General features: G+C 46.6%; 1 protein-coding gene across 1 annotated transcript in view; it reads right to left on the bottom strand.

The window, feature by feature from the left end:
- GTF2A1L (general transcription factor IIA subunit 1 like) overlaps positions 1 to 22,740 on the bottom strand; it is a 185,966-nt gene extending 163,226 nt beyond the window's left edge. The window contains exons 1-2 of the mRNA XM_030195835.1: positions 22,641 to 22,740; positions 2,523 to 2,624 (exon numbers count right to left, since the gene is read on the bottom strand). Coding sequence (XP_030051695.1) covers positions 2,523 to 2,624; positions 22,641 to 22,670 — 132 coding nt within the window. The 5' untranslated portion in view covers positions 22,671 to 22,740. The remainder of the gene's footprint in view (positions 1 to 2,522; positions 2,625 to 22,640) is intronic.
- Between the last annotated feature and the right edge of the window lie 764 nt (positions 22,741 to 23,504).

Below are 23,504 nucleotides of genomic sequence, written 5' to 3'. Positions count from 1 at the left end.
CTGAGTTCCACAAGTGGATGCTCGTGTAGAGCTGGTATGTTTGGATCTTGGCTGCGAGCATAGCGGCCTGATACATCTTTCTCCCGAAAGAATCCAAGGTCCTAGACTCTCTGCCTGTGGGTGCCGAGGCATAGTCTCTAGTTTTCTTGGCTCTTCTGAGAGCAGAGTCCACCACCATGGAATCGTGAGGTAGTTGGGCCTTCACCATTACTGGCTCTCCATGGACTCTGTACTGGGATTCAGCTTTTTTGGGGACCACTGGATTAGATAGAGGGAACGACCAGTTTCGCATAAGAACTTCCCTAAGTGTGTTATGCAAGGGGGTCGTTGCAACCTCTGTGGCTGGAGAAGGATAGTCCAAGACCTCGAGCATCTCGGCCCTGGGCTCATCCACAACCTCCATAGGGAAGGGAATATCCTTTGACATTTCCCGAACAAAGGAGGAAAAAGAAAGACTCTCAGGGGGAGACATCCTTCTTTCAACTGGCGGAGTAGGATCAGAGGGGACCCCATTGGACTCTTCTTCAGAAAAATATCTGGGATCTTCCTCTTCTTCCCACGAGCACTCATCATCGGTATCGGACAAAAGATCTCCAAGAGCAACCCGAGCCTGTCTCGACATCGAGGAACAACGACCTTCAGGGGGATGTCAAGAAGTCGACCCCTGCCTGAACTGCGGCAAAGCGGCATCGTGGAAGAATAGACTCGGGTGGCAGCTGACGCCGATGCCGCAAGCAGCACCAAGGACGGGGACCTCACCACAGGCGAAGGCCCAGATGCCGCTTCCACAGTTGATGCAGAAAGCGCAAGCACCCCTGGCACCGAAGCAGACTGGCGCAGCAATCCCTCCAGAAGCTCTGGAAGAAGGGCCCTGATGCGCTCGTCAAGAGCCTCCATCGGAAAAGGCTGCGGGGCCGGTGCAGGAGACGGTGGCAGAATCTGAGGGGGCTTCAGAGCCGGTACCAAGCTGCCAGAAGACCGACATATCTGCACCTCCTGTATAGAGGGTGAGCGGTCCTCCCGGCGCCGACGCTTCTCGGGTGCCGAATACCTCGGCTCCCTGGAGCTCTCAGTACCGCAAATGGAAGGAGAACGATGACGGTGCTTCTTAGCCTTCGCTCAACGCCCCGTCATCAAGACTCCTCGTGCAGTTGCACAACAGGCAAGAAGTCAGTCCGCACAAGCATGCCAGAAGGCTCTGGCAAACTCATCTTTTGCTATGTTCATGCTGATTCCCAGGCCGACGCGGATTGTCGACCCAGTTGTGAGAACAATTCAGCCTGGTATATGCAAAACTAACTCATTTAGAGAAATTGCACGGACAGATACCATTCCAAAAGCTTAAAAAACAAGTCTTGAGATGTTTCTGAAACTGTAAAAATCAGACAACATACGGAATCAGATAATTGAGTGCTTCCAAAACCTTTTCCCCAAAGTGACCCCATTTTAGGGATTGAAAATTTCACGTAACCCCAGATAAGGCCAATTATTACTCAAATAAGCATATTCATTGTTTTTCTTATATTTACATTTGATAAACTATCTGATGTACTCACCATGCAGAGACACCTGTATTCTCCAAGGACAGCAGGTGATGCTGACCTGCGTTGCCCTCACATGAGCACGTGCCTTCCCATCCACTGTGCAGATGCGGTCTCCTCAGTTTAAAGCTACAGCAAAAAATTTTAAAAATACAAAAAGGAGACAACTCCAAGGGGAAGTGGGAGGGACTGTGAAAATATAAAGCTTGCTGTCCTCGGAGAATACCTGCTACAGATATCTTCGCTTTCTCCAAGGACAAGCAGGCTTATGTATTCTCATAAGTGAGGAATCCCTAGCGCATCAAAAACAACATTCATTGGTAAATTGGGCCTCGCAATAGTGAGGACATAACACAGATTAACCTGAAACTACATACAATCTGAATGACAATGCAGCCTGGACTAGGAGGGTAGAGTTGGATTTTAGACTCCAAACATATTCTACAACACTGTCTGCACAAACCAACTGTCGCGTCGAGTATCCTGCTCAAGACAATAGTGTGATGTGAATGTGTTGACTGAAGACCACGTCGCAGCACTACAAATTTCTTCAATGGAGACTGACCTCAAGTGAGCTACTGACGTAGCCATGCCTCTGACATTGTAAGCCCTGACATTTTTGCATTACTGCAGCCAGAACAAGTTATAAAAAACATATATATATATATAAAATTTACTGCAGATATTACTAACCTGCAGTACTTGTAAATTTTGTGTGGTAAAATGCATTACTCTACCAAAGTTTAATAAACATCCCTCTTAATCAGTAACCAGTATAATGTTTTGCTGCCCATGATTTTGAAAGCAGTACTTTGAATAAGCTGAAACTTTGTAGAGTTTTCCATGGCAGTATCACATATTCTGCATTGCTAGGATCCAAGTGGGACAGAACCCACTACCTACATTATTTGTCAAGTTTGAATGGAAGAAATATAGTTTAGTTTGTTTTAGAAGGTAAAAATTTTTAAAATACCTATTTACCTGCTTCAAGTCTTTCAGCACCTGTTCATCTACACCTTCTTCTACAAAAAGATCACTTACAGCATCAATTACATCTTCAATGATAGATCTGTAGAGCTTAGGCTGTAGAAAAATACAATGTTTTAAAGTTTGCTGGAATATCTAAATGTTAAGACTATAAACTGACTTGATGAGGGAAAAATCTAACAAAGCATTCTTTAGTAAGCGAGTCCTTGTAACCATTGAAAGAGTAGTAATCAGGCACAGTTCTATTTTCTTAATCACTGCCTCAGTTCATGGGGAGAGAACCACAGAAAAGTAACTGCAGGTACAATGCTCTCTCAAAAGAAATAAACCAAAGACCTTATCCTTCTAAAGCGCTTTGTCTCATTCTGTTTATGGAAAAATCTTATCAGGCCCAAAGCGAAATAAATAGCTAAACCTCTTCATGGCAGAACCGGAAGAGACATTTTTGAATATCAGACTAAACCCCTAAAATAATACTGGTATATTGATGGCATTTTTATGATTTGGACCGAGGGAGAAGAGACTCAAAACCATTTGCAGTTCTTTCAATACATACCATCCTACAACCAATTCAAAATTGACTTCTCCCCAATATTTTCTAGACTCCCCCTCCTCCCAGTTTCCATCAGCAATGGTTATATATAGGAAACCTATGGACAGATGCAGCTACCTCCACAATTCCAGCGTCCACCCTTCACATACAGAAGGAAAAATTATGTCTTACCTGATGAATCTAGGAACTGGTGGGCTGTATCTGTCTACCAGCAGGTGGAGACAGAGATAATAACAGAGAGATATAGTGGGCTACCAACCCTTCATAGGTTAGTATAAGTCTTATCACACAGCAAAACCCTGGCATTAAACCAGAAGAAACCTTCCTCAATAACAACAAGTAAGAACACAAAAGCTGGACCAGAATAAGAGTCCACAGAATGAAATTAGAACATCTGGGAAAATTGTAGTCAACACACATCTTGCATAAATCCAAAGGAATCTAGACAGAATGAAAAACATCAAACACAGCTGAAAGGGGAAGATGCGAAGGAAAGTCAGGGAGGGATCCTGGATTCATCTGCTGCAGCTAAAGGAAAGAAAATTAACAAGACAATTTTTCCTTCCCTAGCACAGGAAGCAGATGAATCCATGAACTGGTGGGATGTAACACAACAGTCTCAGATAGGGAACCAGTCGCCCCCTGAGCCAAGACCGCCGCCCCAAAGGAAGATTCTGATCTGGCTGCCAAATCTACCCTGTAATGCTTCAAGAAAGAGTGTAACGAAGACCAAGTAGCCACCTGACAGATGTCCTCCAGGGACAGAATGGAAGTTTCTGCCCAAGAAGTCGAAAGCGCCCTAGTAGAATGGGCTCACAAAGGAGCAGGAGCCAACTGACCAGACAATAAGTAAGCAGAGGCAATCGCCTCCCGAATCCATCGGGCGAGTCAGCTTAGAGGCCACCTGTCCGCATCAAGACCCTGAAAAGCCCAAACAGATGATCAGTTCAGCAAAAATGGTTAAGACATCCACAAATGGCGCAGAAGAACCCAATGCACATCCAAGTAACGACGCTTGTGGAAATCCAAAGGATAGTCCTCCTCCCAAAAAGCAGGGAGAGAGGTTAAGGTGAAAGGCCGAGACAAACTTCGGCAAAAAGGAAGGCGCGGGCCACAAAGTCACTTCCACCTCCAAAAATTGCAAAAAAGGGATAATGACAGGAAAGAGCCTGAATTTCAGAGACCCTCCAAGCTGAAGCCATCGCCACTAGAAACACCACTTTTAAGGCGAGATCTTACTCTGAAACCTTGTACAAAGGCTCAAAGGGCGGGCCCTGCAATTCCCTGAGAACTAAGTTAAGGTTCCAGGATGGCCAGGGACAACGCAAAGGAGGGCACAGGTGAAGAATCCCCACGCAAAAAATGCACCACATCAAGATGTGCAGCCAGGGAGGAACCAGACACTCTACCACAAAAACAAGCTAGAGCCGCTACCTGAACTCGAAGGGAATTGTAAGCCAGTCCTTTCTGTAACAATCCTGCAAAAAAGCCAACAGCTGTGGCACCAAAGTCTGAAGAGGGGACCAAGCGCGAGCCTCACACCATGCCACAAAAAAAGTGCTAAACCCGAGCATATGCCGTCAAGTTAGACCGCTTGTGAGCCTGCAACAGGGTCGTAATAATCACCTCAGAATAGCCCTTCTTCCTCAAGTGTGCCCACTCAAGAGCCAGGCCATAAGACCAAAACGGCAGGGATCCTCTATCTGAATGGGTCCCTGAAGGAGGAAACCGGGAAGATTCGAGAGTCGAAAGGGTGGTTCCACCAGAAGCCACACTAAATCCGCATACCAAGGGTGCCACGGCCAATCTGGAGCCACCAGGAGACGAATTCAAACTCCAGCAATGGAGAAGCTTCTTGTCAGCCACCAAGAGGCTACGTCAAGAAAAGGTGCCACAAGAATGGTAGCTAACAGGAAACAAGGCAGCCTTTTCTAGCAATCTGAACTGTGGTATGCCACAGCTGCCAAGAAGTTACTGTATCCAACCCGCAGAAAAGAGCTGGGGTTGACCGACAAGATGAAACTGTGCCCAACAGGCAAAGGTGAAAGTATGCTCCACAGCTGAAGACTGAACTGTGCTCAAGGGACAGAAATGAAGCTGCGCTCATCAGGCAGAGTGGGATCCATGCTCAATGAGAACAAACAAATTTGAACTCAAAGCACACAAACTGAGCAACGCACCACAGGCAGAGAAGGAGTTGCACACCTCTGGCAAATATAGAAATGCACTGAACAAGCAGGCAAAGATAGAAATGCACTGAACAAGCAGAGAAGAAGCTGAGAGTTACAGTCAGAGGATGAGCAGTGCCCCACTGAAAGAGCTGGGTGTTAGAGGTACCTGAAGAACTGAAGCTGTGGTAGTGATGGAACTGTGTATAAAACGCAAACAAGGAGCTGCGCTTCACACGCCAACAAGGAGTAATGCTTCCTACGCAGACATGAAGCTGTGCAGCACCTGCAGTCACAGAGCTGTGCTCCACATACCACCCTGGAACTGCGTCCAATCTGCAGAGAAGAGTTGTGCTAAACACACAGAGATGGAGCTGCACTCAACAAGCGGTGGAGCTATGCTCCGCACACAGACAGGGAGCTGCATTCCATAATCAGAGAGAGAGCTGCATGTCACACACAATGAGCCGCGTTCCACAGGCAGACAGAGCCATGTTCTACACGCAGACACAGGACTGCGCCCAACACTGAGACCTGCATAGAAAGAACTACACTCAACTTGCAACAATGGAGCTGCGTTCAACATGCAGAGATGAAAGGTTGCAGAATATGCAGTGAAGGAACTTCACTCAACATGCCATGATAGAGCTGTCCTCAACGTACAGCGATGGAGCTAAAGCAAACCTGGAACTGTAGAGCCGTGCCCAACATGGAACAGTGGAAACGCGCTCAACAAGCACAATGCATAGATGGAGCCCCGGGGAACAGCTAGAGAAAAAGGTGCTGCCAGGAGGTGTATATCATAGAGCTGGGTCCTCCTCCCTGGAATTGACTGGAGTAGGTATAACTTGGATCCAGCTTTTGCCTATTTTTTCCATCCATGTGCAGTTTTTCTCCTCTCTTCCCTTTCCCTTATCTCCATCCATGTGCATCTTCTTTTTTCTTTCCTCCCCTCCATCCATGTCCAGCACTTCTCCTCTCTCCTCCCCTCCATCCATGTCCAGCATTTCTCCTCTCTTCCCTCCTCTGTATCCATATAAAGTAATAATTCTCTCTCCCCTCTCCTCCATCCAAGTCCAGCTCTACTCTCTCCCCGCCAACCCCTCCATCCATGTCCAGCAATTCTCCTCTATATCCTGCTCTCCTCTCCATCCATTTCCAGCATTTCTCCTCTCTCCCCTGCCCTCCCCTCCCATCCATGTGCATCTCCTTCCTGTCTTTCCTCCCCTCCATCCATGTCCAGCATGTCTCCTCTCTCCCCTGCCCTCACCTCCCATGTCTAACGATTCTCCTCTCTCCCCTGCCCTCTCCTCCCATCCATGTCCAACGATTCTCCTCTCTCCCCCGCCCTCTCCTCCCATCCATATCCAGCAATTCTCTAGGAGTAGCCTAGTGGTTAGTGCAGTGGACTTTGACCCTGGGGAACTGAGTTTGATTCCCACTGCAGCTCCCTGTGACTCTGGGCAAGTCACTTAACCCTCCATTGCCCCTGGTACAAAATAAGTACCTGAATATATGTAAACCGCTTTGAATGTAGTTGCAAAAACCTCAGAAAGGCAGTACATCAAGTCCCATTTCCCCTTTCCCTTCCCTCCCCTTCCATCCATGTCCAGCGATTCTCCCCTGCCCCCTGTCCTCCCCTGCCATCCATGTCCAGCGAATCTCTCTCCCCTGCCCTCCCCTTTCATCCATGTCCAGCGATTCTCCTCTGCCTCCAGTCCTCCCCTTTCATCCATGACCAGCAATTCTCCTCTCTCCCCTTCCCTTCCCTCCCATCCATGACCAGCAATTCTCCTCTCTCCCCTTCCCTCTCCTCCCATCCATGTCCAGCATGTCTCCTCTCTCCTCTGCCCTCCCCTCCTATCCATGTCCAGCAATTCTCTCTTCCCTGCCTTCCCCTCAAATCCATGTCCAGCGATTCTCCTTTCTCCCCTGCCCTCCCCATCCAGCAATTCTCCTCTCTCCCCTGCCCTCTGTCCCCTCCATGTCCAGCAATTCGTTGAAACCCAACCCCCCCCCCCCCCGCAGCTCCCCGACTTTCCCTTGAAATCTTTAATTTACCCAAAGTCACAGCAGTAAAAACAGCTGGCAGGCAGGTTTGCCTCCTCGTCGCTTCCCTTCCCTCTCAGCACGTCCTGCCTTCTTCTGATGCAATTTCCTTTCCGCGAGGGCGGGACGCGCTGAACGGGAATGGAAGCAACGAGGAGGCAAGCCTGCCACCCAGCTGTTTTTACTGCTGGTTTGCTGCGACTTTGGGTAAATTAAAGATTTCAAGAAAAGTCGGGGAGCTGAGGGGGGAGCACAGGTGCACGAACGGAAGGGAGCGGGCAGGTGAGCCAGACCTCACAAAAAAGGTGCAGGTACACCGTACCAGCACAAAAAAAGCACTGCCTATGACTAAGGACATCTGCTGTATCCAGATAAACAATTAGAAGGAGAAGTGGGTGTGGGTAAAACTATAGCATTAGCAAAAAGGTGGGGGCAGTAACATACCCATTACCTAATGAAAACTTATGCTTATGTGCACGAGAGGCCCTGTCAATTTAAGGGAATAAATGATAGAATTTGATGGAACATGCTGGAATTGGATTTACCTTAACATGAAACAGAATATTCTGGAAAGATGCATATTCATTAGGTAGGAAGGGTAATTATAATTAAGATAATGAAGAAAGGAAGAAAAAGTATTTAAGAGGAAACAGAACGGAAGATGGAGAGCCTCAGTGTGTCCACTAGCAGGTGGACATAGTGACAGCTCCCAGGGAAAACTCTGTTTTTATTTGCTACATATTATACTGTATTGGGAATTTATTTGTTACTATTTCAATAATTACTGATTGGCTTCTTTGACAATTTGAATAAACATGTATTATGTCTAATACTTATTTAGTAGCCAGAGTTTTTCTTGCCTGGAATTCTGCCAGGGGGAGTAAAGATTTACTTGAGGGTCCTCCCCCCCACCAGGAGATCTCCAGAAGGCAACTCCTGTCTCTGAGGCACGCAGAGGCCAACAAGAAAGGAACACAGCTTGTGGAAATGCAGACCTGGCGCGGCACTCCCCTGGCCAAGAGGGACTAAAACTGCAAGAAGGCCCAGTGCACCAAAAGACACTCTCGGCCCCCAAGTGGTCTCTGAGCCACAATGACCGATCTCCTAGGCAACCGAAACTGAGCAGCGGTCAACGTAGAGAAAGAACTCCCGCCAAGAGGGAGGTAAGCACCACAGATCTGGAATCCTCAGACCATAGGGAGCAAAAATGCAGCCATAAGGCAGTGAGAAAGAAACAACTTTCGCCAGGCCAGGAGCAAAGAGGAAGCTGGCCACTAACTGCAAACCGAGGAAAAACCAGCTAAGGGAGAGTCAAACTCCAGACCTGGAACAGAGCCACTTCCCTGCAGAAAAGTAGAGAAAAGCGCAGAGCTAAGAGGCGATAATCCAGATGCACAGCAATAGATCTGCTCAGCAGGGAAGAACTGAACCCCTTACAGAAAAAGGAAGGAGTGCCAAAGGTGCCAGGAGAGAAGCACCTGAAACTAGAAAAGGCAAAATCCGCCTGTGTCAGGCTAAAATTCCCACCTGAAAGCAAGGAAGAGCTGTGACAAACTAGTCCTAAAAAGGCACATTCCCATAAAGAGAAACTGAACTGAGTCCAAGCAAAAGACTGGCAAGATTGGCACTACCAAGGGTACTCAGAAGAGGGATATAAGCTAGCAGTTGCACACCAAGGGCAACTAGGACCCCCGCCAGAAAGAAAGTACCCTTCAGACAAAACAGAGCAGACAGGAGGAATCCGTTGGGATGAGAGAACCAGAACCTCCCTAAGAAAGGAAGGAAAATCTGCTGCCAAAACAAGAATCAAATAGCAGGGACGTCTCAAGCAAGATGCCTGAAGCAGCAGAGATCGGACGGTTTGAAAAAGAACCGACCAACAGCCGCATAAGGCTGACAGGAAAGAAAAAAATAGCCCTGGGTGGAAAAGACCGAGCCTGCAGCCAAACGGAGTCAGTGAGAGACTTTAGAAACGTTAGACTAAGACCTTGAACCGCAAAGGTACAAGTTCCAGCAACAGGGCTGGCCTCTGAACCAGCCGCCGTCTAGGACCGTGACGAGGAGAAAAACAACTGAGTTTTGAGATCTAAACACAAGCCATGTCCCACAAAAAAAAAAATCATAGCAACTGATACCAGCTTGGAAGGATCCAAGATCAGAATCAGACGCCAGCCAGCGAAATTCAAAGAAACTTCGCAAGTGGCCCCCTAAAATACATTGCCGAAGGCGGGAAAGAGCAAAGACACCATGAGGGAACAAAATGGCTTGCCAAAACAAAGAGAGCAGAGAAGTGAAACCAAATGCAAGGACAGAGCCCACCAAAAACAAAGGAGCCCCAAGAAGAAGGAACTAAAAATACATCAGGTAACAGGCAAGAGACAGAAGGAAAAACAAAGTTTCTTCTTCTTCTTTTTTTTTTTTTTTTAAACAACCTTCTTCACTAGTGACAGGAATAAATAAAGGTTACCTCAGCAGCAGAAATTCAGATATAACTATCACCACAGAAGAGAAGAACCCCCACAGGGGAGACAAGTTACTCCATGCCACAATCAACCATCACCCTGCTAGAAAGACAGCCAGGGGAGGTAGGGGAGAGGAGGGAACCAGGGTCACTGGATATCACCCTAGCTGGCAGATGAGGAACTCAGGACCATTGAGTAACATCTAAAACTAGCCCCAACACGGCTACCAGCACACCCCTGGCTCCACTGTCACCAGAAGAATCTGGGACAGGAGCTACCAGCCAGAAGTCCAGAACAGCTGCACGATCCGTCCACCATCCGCTAGGACACGGAGAAAATACTAAACATTCCAGGCTTCACAATACCCTTAAGGGGCAGTTTACTTGGAACTATTTTCTCTGTCTCCATCTGCTGGTAGACAGACACAACCCATTAGTCTAGTCTGGTCTGGTCTAGATGACAAGGAAACATTGTTAAAGAACCGAACAAAGCTGTGAGGAGAGAAGGAAAAAAATGCATCCTCTCCTCACCACAAGAAAAAGAAAAACAAGAAAAAGACTGTTGGTCCCGCACTTGCGCATAAGCAGTGGAGCACGACTCGCGCTCTATTTAAAAGCTTCTTTACTACTACTACTAAAAGGGTTAAATCTTCCTTAAATTAGTCACTCATATCTAACAACTATCATAGAGGACCATTAGTAGATTAAATCTATTACTCTTGTTTTACATGTAACAATATAATCATTAATAATTGTTATCACATTTATTACACACCAAATCTTACCATACATACTTTCAGAAGGGGTTAACTTTGAAACTTCATATTTCATAAATCAACTGAACAAAGATAGCGAACATATATCACACTATATATTATTGTCAATGATGATCTTAAAAGTCCGCACCTAATGATTAACTCTCTTTATCTGTCTATATAAAGGTCACTATTGATGCTTCAATCATTAAACTTGCCGTCCTTTTAGTATATTTATCCAATATCCAGTTGATACACTTGATTTGGTTCAGCCACGTTGTAAATCCAATAAATCACTCTGTCTAGTTGATAAAAGTAGAGTTGAGGTCGTGCCACAACGTTCTCAATTTTACATGGCTGGTGAAATCAAATCTTCACTCGACATTTCTGTCAATGACGCTCCATCTGAAACATATCCACACTCTCATTCAGACGTCTGTAAGAGTGTGGATACGTTTCAGATGAGACAGACATGGGGAAGCCACTGCTTGCCCTGGGATTGGTAGCATGGATTGTTGATACTATTTGGGTTTCTGCCAGGTACCTGTGACCTGATTGGCCACTATTGGAAACAGGATTCTGAGCTAGATGGACCATTACCAAGTATGGCTGTTATATTCTTATGTTCACTTCTAGGTATTAAATTTTAACTCAACACAAATTCAAGGTATCTATGAATCTTTATTCTTATATACCTACTACTCTGGTTTATATATACCATCATCAATTTTTCTTTTTCATTTGTTGATTTTTATTAGGAAAAGGTATGGCTGGAAACACTCTAGCAGGGCTAACAGCCACTGAAGAAGGAGCTGCCAAGGCGAGAAGAGAGAGGATGAACTGAAAATTCCTGGGTTATGGATAGTCCCAAAAGGACTAAAAGGCCAAAGGCAGCGGCCTCCTCCTGAAGAAGATATAATGAAACTCAGCTGATTCGTGCGATCAAATGACTATCCAATAATATGCACCAGCAAAATTGAGTCGAGGATTTAAAGCAAGGACTGTTTGAATTACAGATTGACACAGTTTTCATAATTGGTTTGATTTGGTGATACTATACGATGAACTAGACACCGGACTGAGTTAACAGAGTCAATCAACACTTTGGCGGGACATGAAAATTTACAGATAAAAAAAATCTTTGTATAAGATCCCTTAACATATTGAAGAAGCACTTTACTGCATGCTGTAATACCTGCAATCCCGGTAGCAAACCTTCCGGGGATGGTAGGCTCCCTTCAGCAGTCCACGAACAAAGTCCTTCCAGACAACACAGCTTTTAGTTCCAAACAGTTTATTTCCCCTCCTCCACAAAATCTCAGTTCAAGGGGGTTAAAGTCCCATTCAGTTTCCAAAATAAAGCAACAAGAAAAAAACTTCCCTTTAAATCCAAGTTCTCCCCCAGTTCAACAGCCTGGGTTTCAGTTTTAAAAGTCTTTCCGCTTGGGTGGTTGCAGAATTGCAGTACACCGCCCACAACACAGCTAATTGACTCCTGTGACCACCCACTGCCTTCAGTCCCTGCAACTCTGTCCCAAAGTACAATTACAGTCCATGTCAACTGGCTCCTCCAAACCTGGTGTGTTGGTCTCTCCAGCCTCTCCTTCCTCCAAGCACTCCATTAACTCTGCTTCTCTGCTAGGCTGTTGTTGGAGACCTCCTCCCCCTCCCAGGTGGAAGGAATCTTGTACTGATTTCTAACCCAAGGGTATTGAGCTTTGTCATCCCTGCTCCCCCTTCTGGCCCTCGCCTGCCATAGCAGCTGCTCTTTCCAGTCCTTTTCCCCCTCCCTTCCACGTGGGGGCCATACCGGGTTTTGGGACCTACCACCCCGATCCCTTCTCTCAGGGCCTTGTGGGGAATGTAGTCTGGCCCCATACCTCCTCCTGAGCTGCTTAGACCCTCCAACCTCCTTACAATGCACATTGCTTAATTGAGATATAATTTAGTTATTAGGGGATTTACCAACTTTGAAAAGATTATTTTATTAGTAGGCTAAATATGATCAAGCAGTATGTTGAAATCTTAGCGATTAACCGCAGGGGTACCTACCATTAGACATGGGTTAATTTTCAGATATAAGTTTGTGGGAAAAGTACTGGTCTCCCAATATTTGAGAACGCCGAAGTGCGATGATGGTTCTCTACTCAGCCAGTCACTTTTAATATGACTGATGGGTGAACTGAGCACTTTTCAAAAACAAATATTTATATAATACAAATATTTTTCCCCAAATAAAAATCAACAAATGAAAAAGAAAAAATGATGATGGTATATATAAACCACAGTAATAGGTATATAAGAATAAAGAGTCATAGATATCTTGAATTTGTGTTGCATTAGTAAGAGATATATTTACATTTTGTATATTCCCTATCTCTTTATATATATTGTGATATTAAATTTTAACTGCCAGACCTTTGACCATTCTTCTAATTTTTGGAGAACTCTTCATATGGTTTCTACTCCTTCCGGGGTATCCACTCTATTGGTTATCTTCATGTCATCTGCAAAAAGGCAAACTTTTCCTTCTAATCCTACATATCCACCTTCTTAGGTGTGACTTGAACTGTGATGGGAGATTCCCAGGTCTTCAACAGTGCATCCTTAAGGATAGGGTGCAATGGTACAGTGACCCTTTGCTCAGGAAACTTATAGTTATACTCCAGAACAGACATCTCTGCTATAGGCTCCTCCTCCATCTTCAACTTAAATGAGACGGCTGCCGCCATCTCCCCAAAAAACTGGTGAGAGCACCTCTGGTGAAGACTGCCGTCTCTCTTGAGGAGAGGGATCAGATGGAATTCCATATGATTCCTCCTCCGAGAAGTAATGTGGATCCTCATCTGACTCCCATGAATGGTCCCAATCAGACTCACCATATTCAAGAGCAGGTGAATGAGTCTGTGCTGACCAAGCTCTGGTAGAATGAATTCCAAGCTCTGAGGAGCTTGGAGGGGAAGCCCTACTCTCAGACTCTGGGGAAGCTTCTTCCCCAGATGTCGAAGGCGATACTGCCTGCCAGGACATGGACATCAACACCCTGCAAGGTACCGGTGTCAAAGATATAGGCACCAGCATTGGTGAAGCCTTAGAGAGGGCCTGTGGTTGTTTCAGCAGTGGCGCAAGCACCCTCGATGCCAAGCAGGAGACCCCTGGAGCAACTGCACCAGCTCCTCCTGGAAACGCTCACCAAAAGTGGGCATAGGCAAAGGTATCGGAGCCAGGGCAGAGGCAGTCTGAGAAAATGTCGGTGCCGAACCTGTGGTGGAACCGGGCTGCTCCAGTGACTTGCACTCCAGCACCTCTTAAGGAGGGGGAGTGCTCCTCCCAGTAGTTCTCAGGTATTGGAGGTACCAATGTCCCAGTGCTCCCAGAATTGCGCCTTTGAGAAAGACCAATGCTTATGCTTGTTGGGCTTCCCCCGATGCACGGAGCCTCAATACCCTGGTTGATGAGGATGACGCTGAAACCGTATGGGTCCTCAGTGTCGGGTCCGATGCTGACTGGTCCCAGGGCCTGCTAACAGCATCCAGTGTAGAGGCAGGTGGAGACTCACTCTCTGTTGGTGGAACCAATGCAGCATGGAGCTACTTCACCGCCACAAATAGCAGCCTAAATGCTGGGGCCCCCACTGAAAATGCAAGACACAACTACTGCTCCATATTTTTTTCATGGAGCTCCCTAAGGGCCGACCCCCTCGGACAGGTACAGCAGTCACCTTCAGACTGATGTAACCATGGTGGCCACCTTTGGCAAAGCCCAAAGACAAAAAGCAGAGAGACAATCAAGAGCCCTGACCACCCCGAGGTGACCATCTGGAGACTCCCACTCTGCCATCATCAGACGAATAAGGGCCCTAAGGAGCGGAAAGTGTTTGGGGCTCGCTATCGGAGACTTAAGCACAGTCAAGGCCCCCTGACCTCATTTAAGAGACAAGTCAGCTCCTCACGACGAAAGTGCTAGAACCCATAGGGTTCTACAGCTTCCTAAAAGGGAGGATCCTTGGAATTGGAGTCCATGGGGGACTGAGAGCCTGAGAGGACCTGAGTCCTCCTCAACTCCCTCCAAAGAATCCAGACCCTCTGGAACAACCAGATTTATTCTACAGTGCTGAGATCCCAAAACAGGACCCCTACCTATCCCCTTGGGGCCCCCCACCAAGAGGATGAGAGTTATAATTAGAGGTAAGGTTGGGTCAGGGATAGGGCTAGTGTTGATTAGGTCCCAGAATGGGACCTGTGCAGGGCCTGCTTAGCCATCTGGGTCAAGCTCTAGAAATAAAAACAACCAGAACCCCCCCTACTTGCAGAGGGTCCCCCAGGGTGGGCAGGAATGAAAATGGAGGGAGGATTGTAACTGCCAACTCGCTTTGGCAGGAACACAGAGGAATGTATCTATGATTTAAGGGGGAGGGGATCAGCACATGTAAAAATGATCACTGAGAGAAAAGACTGACAGACTGACTGACCCACACTAAAATAATCCATTATCCCTGCTCAGCTGCCGGATCTGCAGACTGCATGGTTTGTGGCAGCCAGCGTGCTCTACCATGAGGCAGATGGGTGAGGGCTTGCCTAACTGCCTAGGCCTACCTTGGCCCAGGGCTCTGGCATATGATCATCGGCTCTCTCTGGGTAAGCCTAGAAAGAAATTCCCTACTTAGTTCTTAGCATTAGCCCCTGATCAAGGGCATAAACCTAGCCAGAACACTTTTATTTCTTTTGTTGTTTTTGTATATGTGATGCTAAAGTGAGCACTTTTTTTAAACCTTGGCAGCTGCAGGGGGAGCACAAACAGGGTGAACGGGCAAGATTTGGGGGGGGGGGGGGGGGGGGGTGGAGACCCGCACCCCTTGGGCAAGGCCCCACAGGACTGAGCCAAAGCCTCACACAGTGATACTAAAAAGTGTAACTGGGGGCTGCATAGCCAACCTCAGAGTTCAAGCGGTATGGTCATGGAAGTGGTCGTTAGGCTTGCCACGCTGTGCAGCTGTGGCCAGCAAAGCAGAGGAGCTAGGTCAAGGACAAGAGCGCTATCAGCATGACCTGCTGAAGGTAGAGAAAAATACTGGATTGTTCCAGGTAGCACCTCTGCTTATGCTGGTGATGTACAGAAAATTGAATTCTGCCAGACTTCCACCTGCTGGTAGGAAGGGATAACACCAGTTTGTGTACAATGGTGGCACTGATGTTAAGAAATAACTTCATTACCATGAGGAAACTTGGAGGCACAGGGGAGAGTGGATGAAAACGACAGTGTGAGGAGAGAGACTGAGGAGCCACAGGAATCTGCACAGATTTCTCTAAGAGATAACTCCGGCACACTGGACTCCATTGATGGCTTGGAGTGTCTGCATTTCCCTATGCTGTCTACGGAGAAAGTGAAGTTACTCACCTGTAGCAGGTGTTATCAGAGGACAGCAGGACATGCATTCTCATATACAGGTGATGTCATCCAATGGAGTCCTAGTGCGGGCGCTATCCAGCTTTCTGGATCATTAAGAAGCCTTTGAAAGCATCCCACCACGTGTGCATGGGACCAGCAGTACAATAACATATAGCTAGAAGAGCACAACTCCTAAGGGAGGTGGGACAGGATGTGAGAATACATGTCCTGCTGTCCTTGGAGAACATCTGCTACAGATGAGTAACTTCACTTTCTCCAAGGACAAGTAGGATATTGTTTTTCACATATGGGAATCCTTAGCTACAAGGCTCACCAAAATGCAAGGCCAAACAGCAAGACACAACACGAAGAAGCATTTCCCCAAACAAAATCTGAGATACTTCCTTTGACTTGGATATATCTGAATGCGAGTATAAGCATCCTTTAAGTCCAGAGAGCATAAATAATCATTTTTCTGAATCATGGGAAGAAGGGTGACCATTGAAAACTTTTCTTTGACCAGATACTTGTTCAGGTCCATTAGGTCTAGGAGGGACAGAATCCCCAGTCTGTTTGGACAAGAGGAATTACTTGGAATATAATTCCTTCCCTTCTTCCTTTGGTGGGATGGGTTCAACTGCAAGAGCCTTTACAAAGGGAGGAAAGTTCCTCTGCGAGCACTTCCCCATCCTGGGAGCTTATGCTCGATGCTCTAAGTGGGCAATATGGAGGTCTTTGTTACCAACTGACAGTGTAACCCACAGAGACTACTTGGAGAACCCACTGGTCTGAGGTTACAAGTGGGCCATCTTTCTTGGAAAAAAAATTAAGTCTCTCTCCCACTGGTAGGTCATCCAGGACAGCTACTTTTATGGCAGCTATGCTCTCTTGGAGCCAGCCAAAAGCTCATACCAGGCTTAGACTGGGGTGCTTGCTGGGTCTCCTGCGCCCACTGCTGCCGAGGGCGGGAGGGCTGGTGCTGATCCTGAGGAAGGGGTGAGCCTAGGCCTTTGAGAGTAGTAGGTTTCCTTACAACTCCCCCCCCCCCCCCAGAAACCTCAGAGATGTGGAGGCTGCAGAGAGTGGGCTAAGACATGGACTTGAGAGTCTCTGTCCTCTTCTTGATGAGATCTGCCACCTCCTCCACTTTGTCACCAAACTGGTTATCGCCTTGGAATTGGACATCCATCAGCTTTTCCTAAATCACTAGCTCAAGGTCTGAATACGTAGCCATGAGAGCCTGTGTATGCCAATACCTACAGTGGAAAGCCTAAATCCACAAAGTGTCAAAGGTAGCCAGAGCCAGATGCTTACTGTACTCCTTCTGCTTGGAGGCTACCTGGCGAAGATATGCAGCCTGCTCCTGTGGAAGCATATCTGCAATCTCAAGCACAGTACCCACCAAAGTATATGCTCATGTAGAGCTGGCAGGTTTGGATGGGGGATATAAGCATTGAGCCCTGAATATCTTTCCTGCCAAAACACTCTAGAATATGAGCATCCCTTCCCAGAGGAGTCGAGGAATGGTTCCTCAAGCTTCTGGCCCTTTTGAGAGTGAACTTGACTACTATGGATTGGTGCAGCAGCTGCTCCTTTTCAAAACCATGGGCCTTCTGAACCCTATACTTGGAGTCTGGTACCACCTGCATGGGGAGAGGGGTGGAATTCTCCCAATTCTTCATCTGTGCGTCTTTCAGAATGCTGTGGACAGACACTGGGAGGTGAATCATAGTCAAAAGACATTCAACGGTTCTGCTCGGAGCTCATCCTCAACCTTCAACTTAAATTGAATGGCCTCTGCCATTTACTTCGAAAACACTAACAAAGGAGAGTTCCTCCCGGAGAGGAGATCTCCACTCCTGAGGGGGGTGAAGAATCTGAAGGCAGGCCAAGGGACCTCTCCTTCGAGAAATCCTGTGGTTCCTCCTCAGACACCCAGGAACAGTCAAACTCAGACTCAGCAAAGTACTCCTCTTGGGAAGTCTGAGTCTGTGCCTGCCTTGGCATACTGGAAACCTGTCTAGTCCCCGATTGAGAGCACCAAGGTACGGATCCCTCTGAGGCTCCGGAGTCGCTTCCTCCCCTGATCGGCTGGAGAGAGTCACCGCATCTGTCGGTGTCAGCTCCAAAGCCCAAAGAAGCACTTAGTGTTAACAACTGCCCAACAGGCAGGGAGGGCATGGATCTCCAAGATGCGCCAACCATGGAGCTGTTCCAGCCCATGCACCCTTGAAGCATCGGCATCACGCCACCCCTGTTCCTTGAGGGAAGGTATCGGTAAAGGCTGGGCTGGTGCTGTCATGGGGACAGCCTGAGAAGATGTTGGTGCTGAAATTGAAGCGGAGTCCTGGCTTTGGGAGATTGGTGCATCAGCACTGCTACAACAGAGGGGGAAATGGTCCTCTCAGCAGCAACGTCAATGTCCCAGACTTCCTGGAACCGTGCTTCAAGCTGGATCGATGACGGTGCTTCTGCGCCTTTACTCAGTACCCAGCATCAAAGTCCTTCAGGGCCGACAAAGAGGACACTAAATCCACAGTTCCTCGGTGTCAGGTCTGAGGATGCTCAGCCCAAGAGACCACTACCTGCACTCAATGTCAAGGCAGGGGGAGACTTCTCCAATGCGTCACCAGTGTCCAGCGCAGCTCCAGAAGTCATGGGGAACAACGCTCTCAATGCATCGGACTTCTGTGAGCTGAAATTCCTCTCACACACAGCCTCTGTTTTTAAGAGTTCTCTATTGCATTTGAGCACAAAGTACAATCAAAGGCTTTATTGTAATATGGGCCCAGACATTTTAAGCACATCATGTGAGTCAGTTACAGACATAGTACTAGTCTATGCAACGCTTAAACCCACTGGAAGGCTTCTGGGACACCGTGGAGAAAATAGCCAATGCAAAATCAAATAGATCAATGGCAAGAGATAGGCTCTCCTCACAGGAAAAATACAAAAAAAAAAAAAAATACACCAGCTGATGCTCAGGCAGGTCTCAGGAGCCACAAAAACAAAGTACATTAAAAAACATTTGCTGAAAACTCTAAGGAGTAAGGGAAGCTAAATAAAAAACATATAATAATAAAAGCTCGTATCTGCAAAAGAAGGAACTCAGAAAAATTAAAGAACACATACTGAGGATTGCTCACAAGACATGACCTCTCTGCTCCATGGAAAAACAAGGACTGCTGATCTTATGCACTCACACCGGGCAGGAAGGCACTCATGCATGCACGGTGGAATGCTGCCATGGGCTTCTTAAAGATACAGAATGCTGTCCATTAGATGACATCACCCATATTTGAGAAACGACATCCTGCTTATCCTCGGAGCAAAAAAAAAAAAGATGCATAACATGCAATATTTAAAATTGTGCACTAACGTCATTGTGTCAAGTTTGCCGTGGGAAGCACTCACAGAGGATGTACAGGAGGAACTGGCCTCGGCCTTATCCCTTAACTCTCAACAAAAGGTACCATTTATTGTTTCATCATAGACATATTAAGGACACAAAATCCGAACTGGATTATACAAAATACGCCAAAGAATGGGGGAGAGACTTGAGAATTCAGATTCCACCTAGTGTGTTTACAGAACATGTATTAACTTTGCGGAAGGTGACCACCTGGTCCTTGTATTGGGAACTCCAATACAGGTTTGCTCTACGGCTCCATATTCCTCCCCGTAGGGCATTTCATATGGAAATTTCTTCTGATGGAGCATGCCCAAAGTGTGGAGGGAGTGGAGCGATGCTGGGACATATGTTTTGGTCCTGCCCAAGAGTGATAAAGTTTTGGACAAGTCTTCTCAACCAAATATCTAACATATGGGAAACAAAATGGAGATATTCCCCCCTTACTGTTGTTTGGTAAACCAGAGCTGAGCACTCCCCAGCCTAAAGAGTACATAGGCTTTGTGAAACGCGCAACTATGATAGCAAAGAAAACCATCCTTTTGGACTGGCTTGAAGTAAAAGGACCCTCAATTCAGACATGGAGAATACAGATATCTTTATTGAGAATGGAGAGGTGGCTAATCTCAGAGCGCCCACAACAAGAGTTTGAACAGTTCCTGGACAGGTGGGAGTCCGTTCTTAAAAAGACATTGCCCTCTGGAGCAAGGAGTCAGTTGTTGAACATGTAGTTGTATGTTGTAATGATGTTTAACTGAAAGTGAGCCAGCAGCTCGGAGGAGGAAAGGGAGGGGAGAATAATGGGGGGGGGGGGGGGGGGGAATAAGGGAGGTTTAGGGAAGGAGAAGAGTAGTAGGGGGAGGGCTAATTAAAATAGAAGATGGCTCACAGTTCATTTGTGGTATAATCTAAAGTACTTGTATTGGTTGTGTCATCAATAAAAATGATTTAAACATAAAATTGTGCACTAAATCCAAGTTAAAGCAAAAAGGTGCATTAAAATTAAAGTAAATTTAACTCTTAAGTTAAACAACTTCCATTTTAACTTCATTTATTAGAGGTAGAAGGTTAACACCTTTAACCACTGAATTGGAACCTCTCTACTCTAGTTCCAAATAAAGGGAAATGCTGCTCCAGGATCAGTACGTCCTACTCCCACTCACTATCCATCTCCCACGCTGCACCCCAACTATTACCATTAACCACCTACCAACTCTCACATACTCTTACAGATCAATAAGACGGGAATTTCTTCACCCATCTATCAACATCCCTAGGATATAGTAACATAGTAAATGATGACAGATAAAGACCTGTACGGTGCATCCAGTCTGCCCAACAAGATAAACTCATTTTACACGGTATGTGACACTTTATATGTATACCCGAGTTTGATTTGTCCTTGCCTTTCTCTTGACATAGACCGTAGAAGTCTGCCCAGTACTATTCTTGTTCTAAGTTCTGAAGCTAACATCGAAGCCCCTTAAAATTTACACTCCAGCCTATCTATTCAGTCACGATCAGGGTGTAGACTGTAGAAGTCTGCCCAGCTCCTGTTTTGTTTCAAATTACCGGTGTCGCCACCCAATTTCCGCTAAGATTCCACGGAACCATTCCTTCTAAACAGGATTCCTTTGTGTTTATCCCACACATGTTTGAAAGATGATATGTAGAAGGGGGATTGAATCAATGGGAGGGCTTAGATGAGAGGATAGGTGTGGTAACTAACTAACTGGAGAAACTCTGTATCTCACCAGAAATCCTGGGTCCCCTAATTGAGAACATCTTCACCAGGGAGTCCGCTGGGAAAATCAGGTGGCTGAATTTTAACTTCCAATTGAATTCCCACTGAAGTCATATCGAAGCTAAAGCTCTGCTTCCCTTCAGGAGTTGCAGTAAAGTTTCAGCATTACCTGGAGGTTAAACAGGTGCACAATTTTAGCACTGTTGCCTATATTGATATTAATTTAAGGCTACTGACTGGAGCCAGATTTGCTAGACAAGGTTGATCCTGTCCTGGGTTTACCCCAGTACATGCTAAGACTTGTAGTCTTTTCTTAGTGAATGCAGTGGACTACAAGTCTTAGCATGCACTGGTGTCAACCCTGTCTGCAAATCTGGATACAGTAGGCAGTCTTATGCAAGTCGAAGTTAAATTTAAAGTGCATTCAAATTAACTCACTCGATTACCTAAGAACAATGCCAGGCAAACTTCTACAGTCTATCCCAGAAATTTATTTTTGGAAAAATAATTGACTAGTAAAAAAAGGCCCGTTTCTGGAGCCAATGAAATGGGTGCTAGCAAGGCTTTCCTGTGGCCCCCCCCCCACCCGTCGTCGATGTTGGTGAATTGGTCCGCCTCCGCCCTCAATGTCATAACGTTTGATGCGAGGGCGGTGAATTGCTCCTCAACGTCATAACATTTGACGCAAGGGCGGGGCCCAGAGACTGTGATTTTCGAGGCTTCAGAGCTTCGAACATACGAAACTTGGCTTCAGTGACGTCAGAAGCCAATAGAACGTTGAGGGTGAGTTTTTTTATATATAGATAACGAATGTGACTGTTGGGCAGACTAGATGGACCGTTCTGGTCTTTATCTGCTATCATTTTCTGTGTCACTTCCCACTTACCATCAAAGCAGATTGTGATGAAAAAATGTAACTAATAGATATATTAAAAATTATATCCAGTACAGCCCGACACAGGTCGTGTTTCGCCCAGCAGGGCTGCTTCAGGGGCTATAAAACAGATAAAATGATATTTTAAAACACAATACAGATATGACAAAAAATAATTATTATACACACATTACATATATATGTGTTTGTATATTGCATACCAAATACCTAAAGTCTGTGTCAGGCTGTACTGGATATAACTTTTAATATATCTATTAATAAATTGCATTTTTTTTCATCACGATCTGCTTTGTTGATTTTCCGTCTTGGAGTTTGCAGACCGTCTGCCCCTTTGCTTTCTTGGAACGTCCCACTTACCATTCATTTTGTGCACTACAACATTTATTACATCACTGAAAGTGATTTTAGACACAAAAAACCAATACAAGATCAGAATAAGCTAGCTAAGCCTGGGAAAGATTGTTACATTTGCCCCACAAAGAGCAGAAGTCCAAGTACAGTGCACAGTCTCCAGAGAGGCGTCACCTGATTGCTTATATATCCCCTTCTCCGAAACGGGCTTCTCAGTGAGGCCTTGGGCACTGTCTACACGGGAGAAAGCCCAATTCTAATGCTCAAGACACTGGTGGAGAAGATAGGGGGGGGGGGGGGGGGGGGAAGAAATGAGATCCACATCGATCCTTTCCTTACCACAGGATTTGAGCTGGCCGCGTGAGCCATGCTGATCCGCTCAGGAAGCCTAAAATGGAGAAAACCGCCAAGATGATCACGGTCCTCCTCCTCACCAGCACCACCCACCCCCGCAGAGCTCGAGTAGCCTTCAGCGTCTGCTGCTCCGCGTGCGCCTCTTTTTTTTCCTCGCACAGCGGAAATATCGCGAGACCTTGTCCAAGATTTCGTGCGGTGGCGGCTAAGCTACTTAAGTTCGTGTGTGTAAAAGCACTACAATGACAAGAGGTAGGTTATAGGGTGGCTTAGAACTCTGACGGTTGGTTACGGGTTGAATCATAGGGGCTAGCTCTGTGGGTATTAGCATGGGTGCTTGAGCACGGTAGCACCCCCAAATATTTAGTAAATTCCTTGACTGTAGCCAGGAACGGGGTAATTTCCGTTGGGCTTAGCACCCTCAATCGTTTTTTTAAAAAGTTAGCTCCTATGGTTTGAATGTTTAAAAGAATACGAGAGGGTCTGGAGGTGGACAGGTGAATGGGATCATGTGGGTGACTGACTGTGCACGTAAAAGGAAGGCGATGGAGCAACTGTCAGTGTTGCCAGGTGGAAAATTTTTTTCCCACCCAATCCAGCGTAAAAACAGCCCAAAACCCGCCCAAACTCAAACCCCGCCCCTGACACCCCCACCCCCGCCGTCATCGGCCCCGCCCAAAACGTCACTAACCCCGCCCAAAATGTCACTAACCCCACCCCCCGCGGCCGAAAAAAACCGCCCGAAAAACCGCGGAAAAGAAAAAAAAGAAGCCCAAAAAACCGCGACCCGCCGCGGGCAAAAATTTCCCGTGGCGGGTCGCGGAAAACCGCCCACCTGGCAACACTGGC

Source organism: Microcaecilia unicolor, chromosome 3, assembly GCF_901765095.1.
Source record: "Microcaecilia unicolor chromosome 3, aMicUni1.1, whole genome shotgun sequence".
NCBI lineage: Eukaryota > Metazoa > Chordata > Amphibia > Gymnophiona > Siphonopidae > Microcaecilia > Microcaecilia unicolor.
The sequence above is the reverse complement of the archived record's forward strand: the minus strand, read 5'-3'. Positions and strand labels throughout refer to the sequence as shown.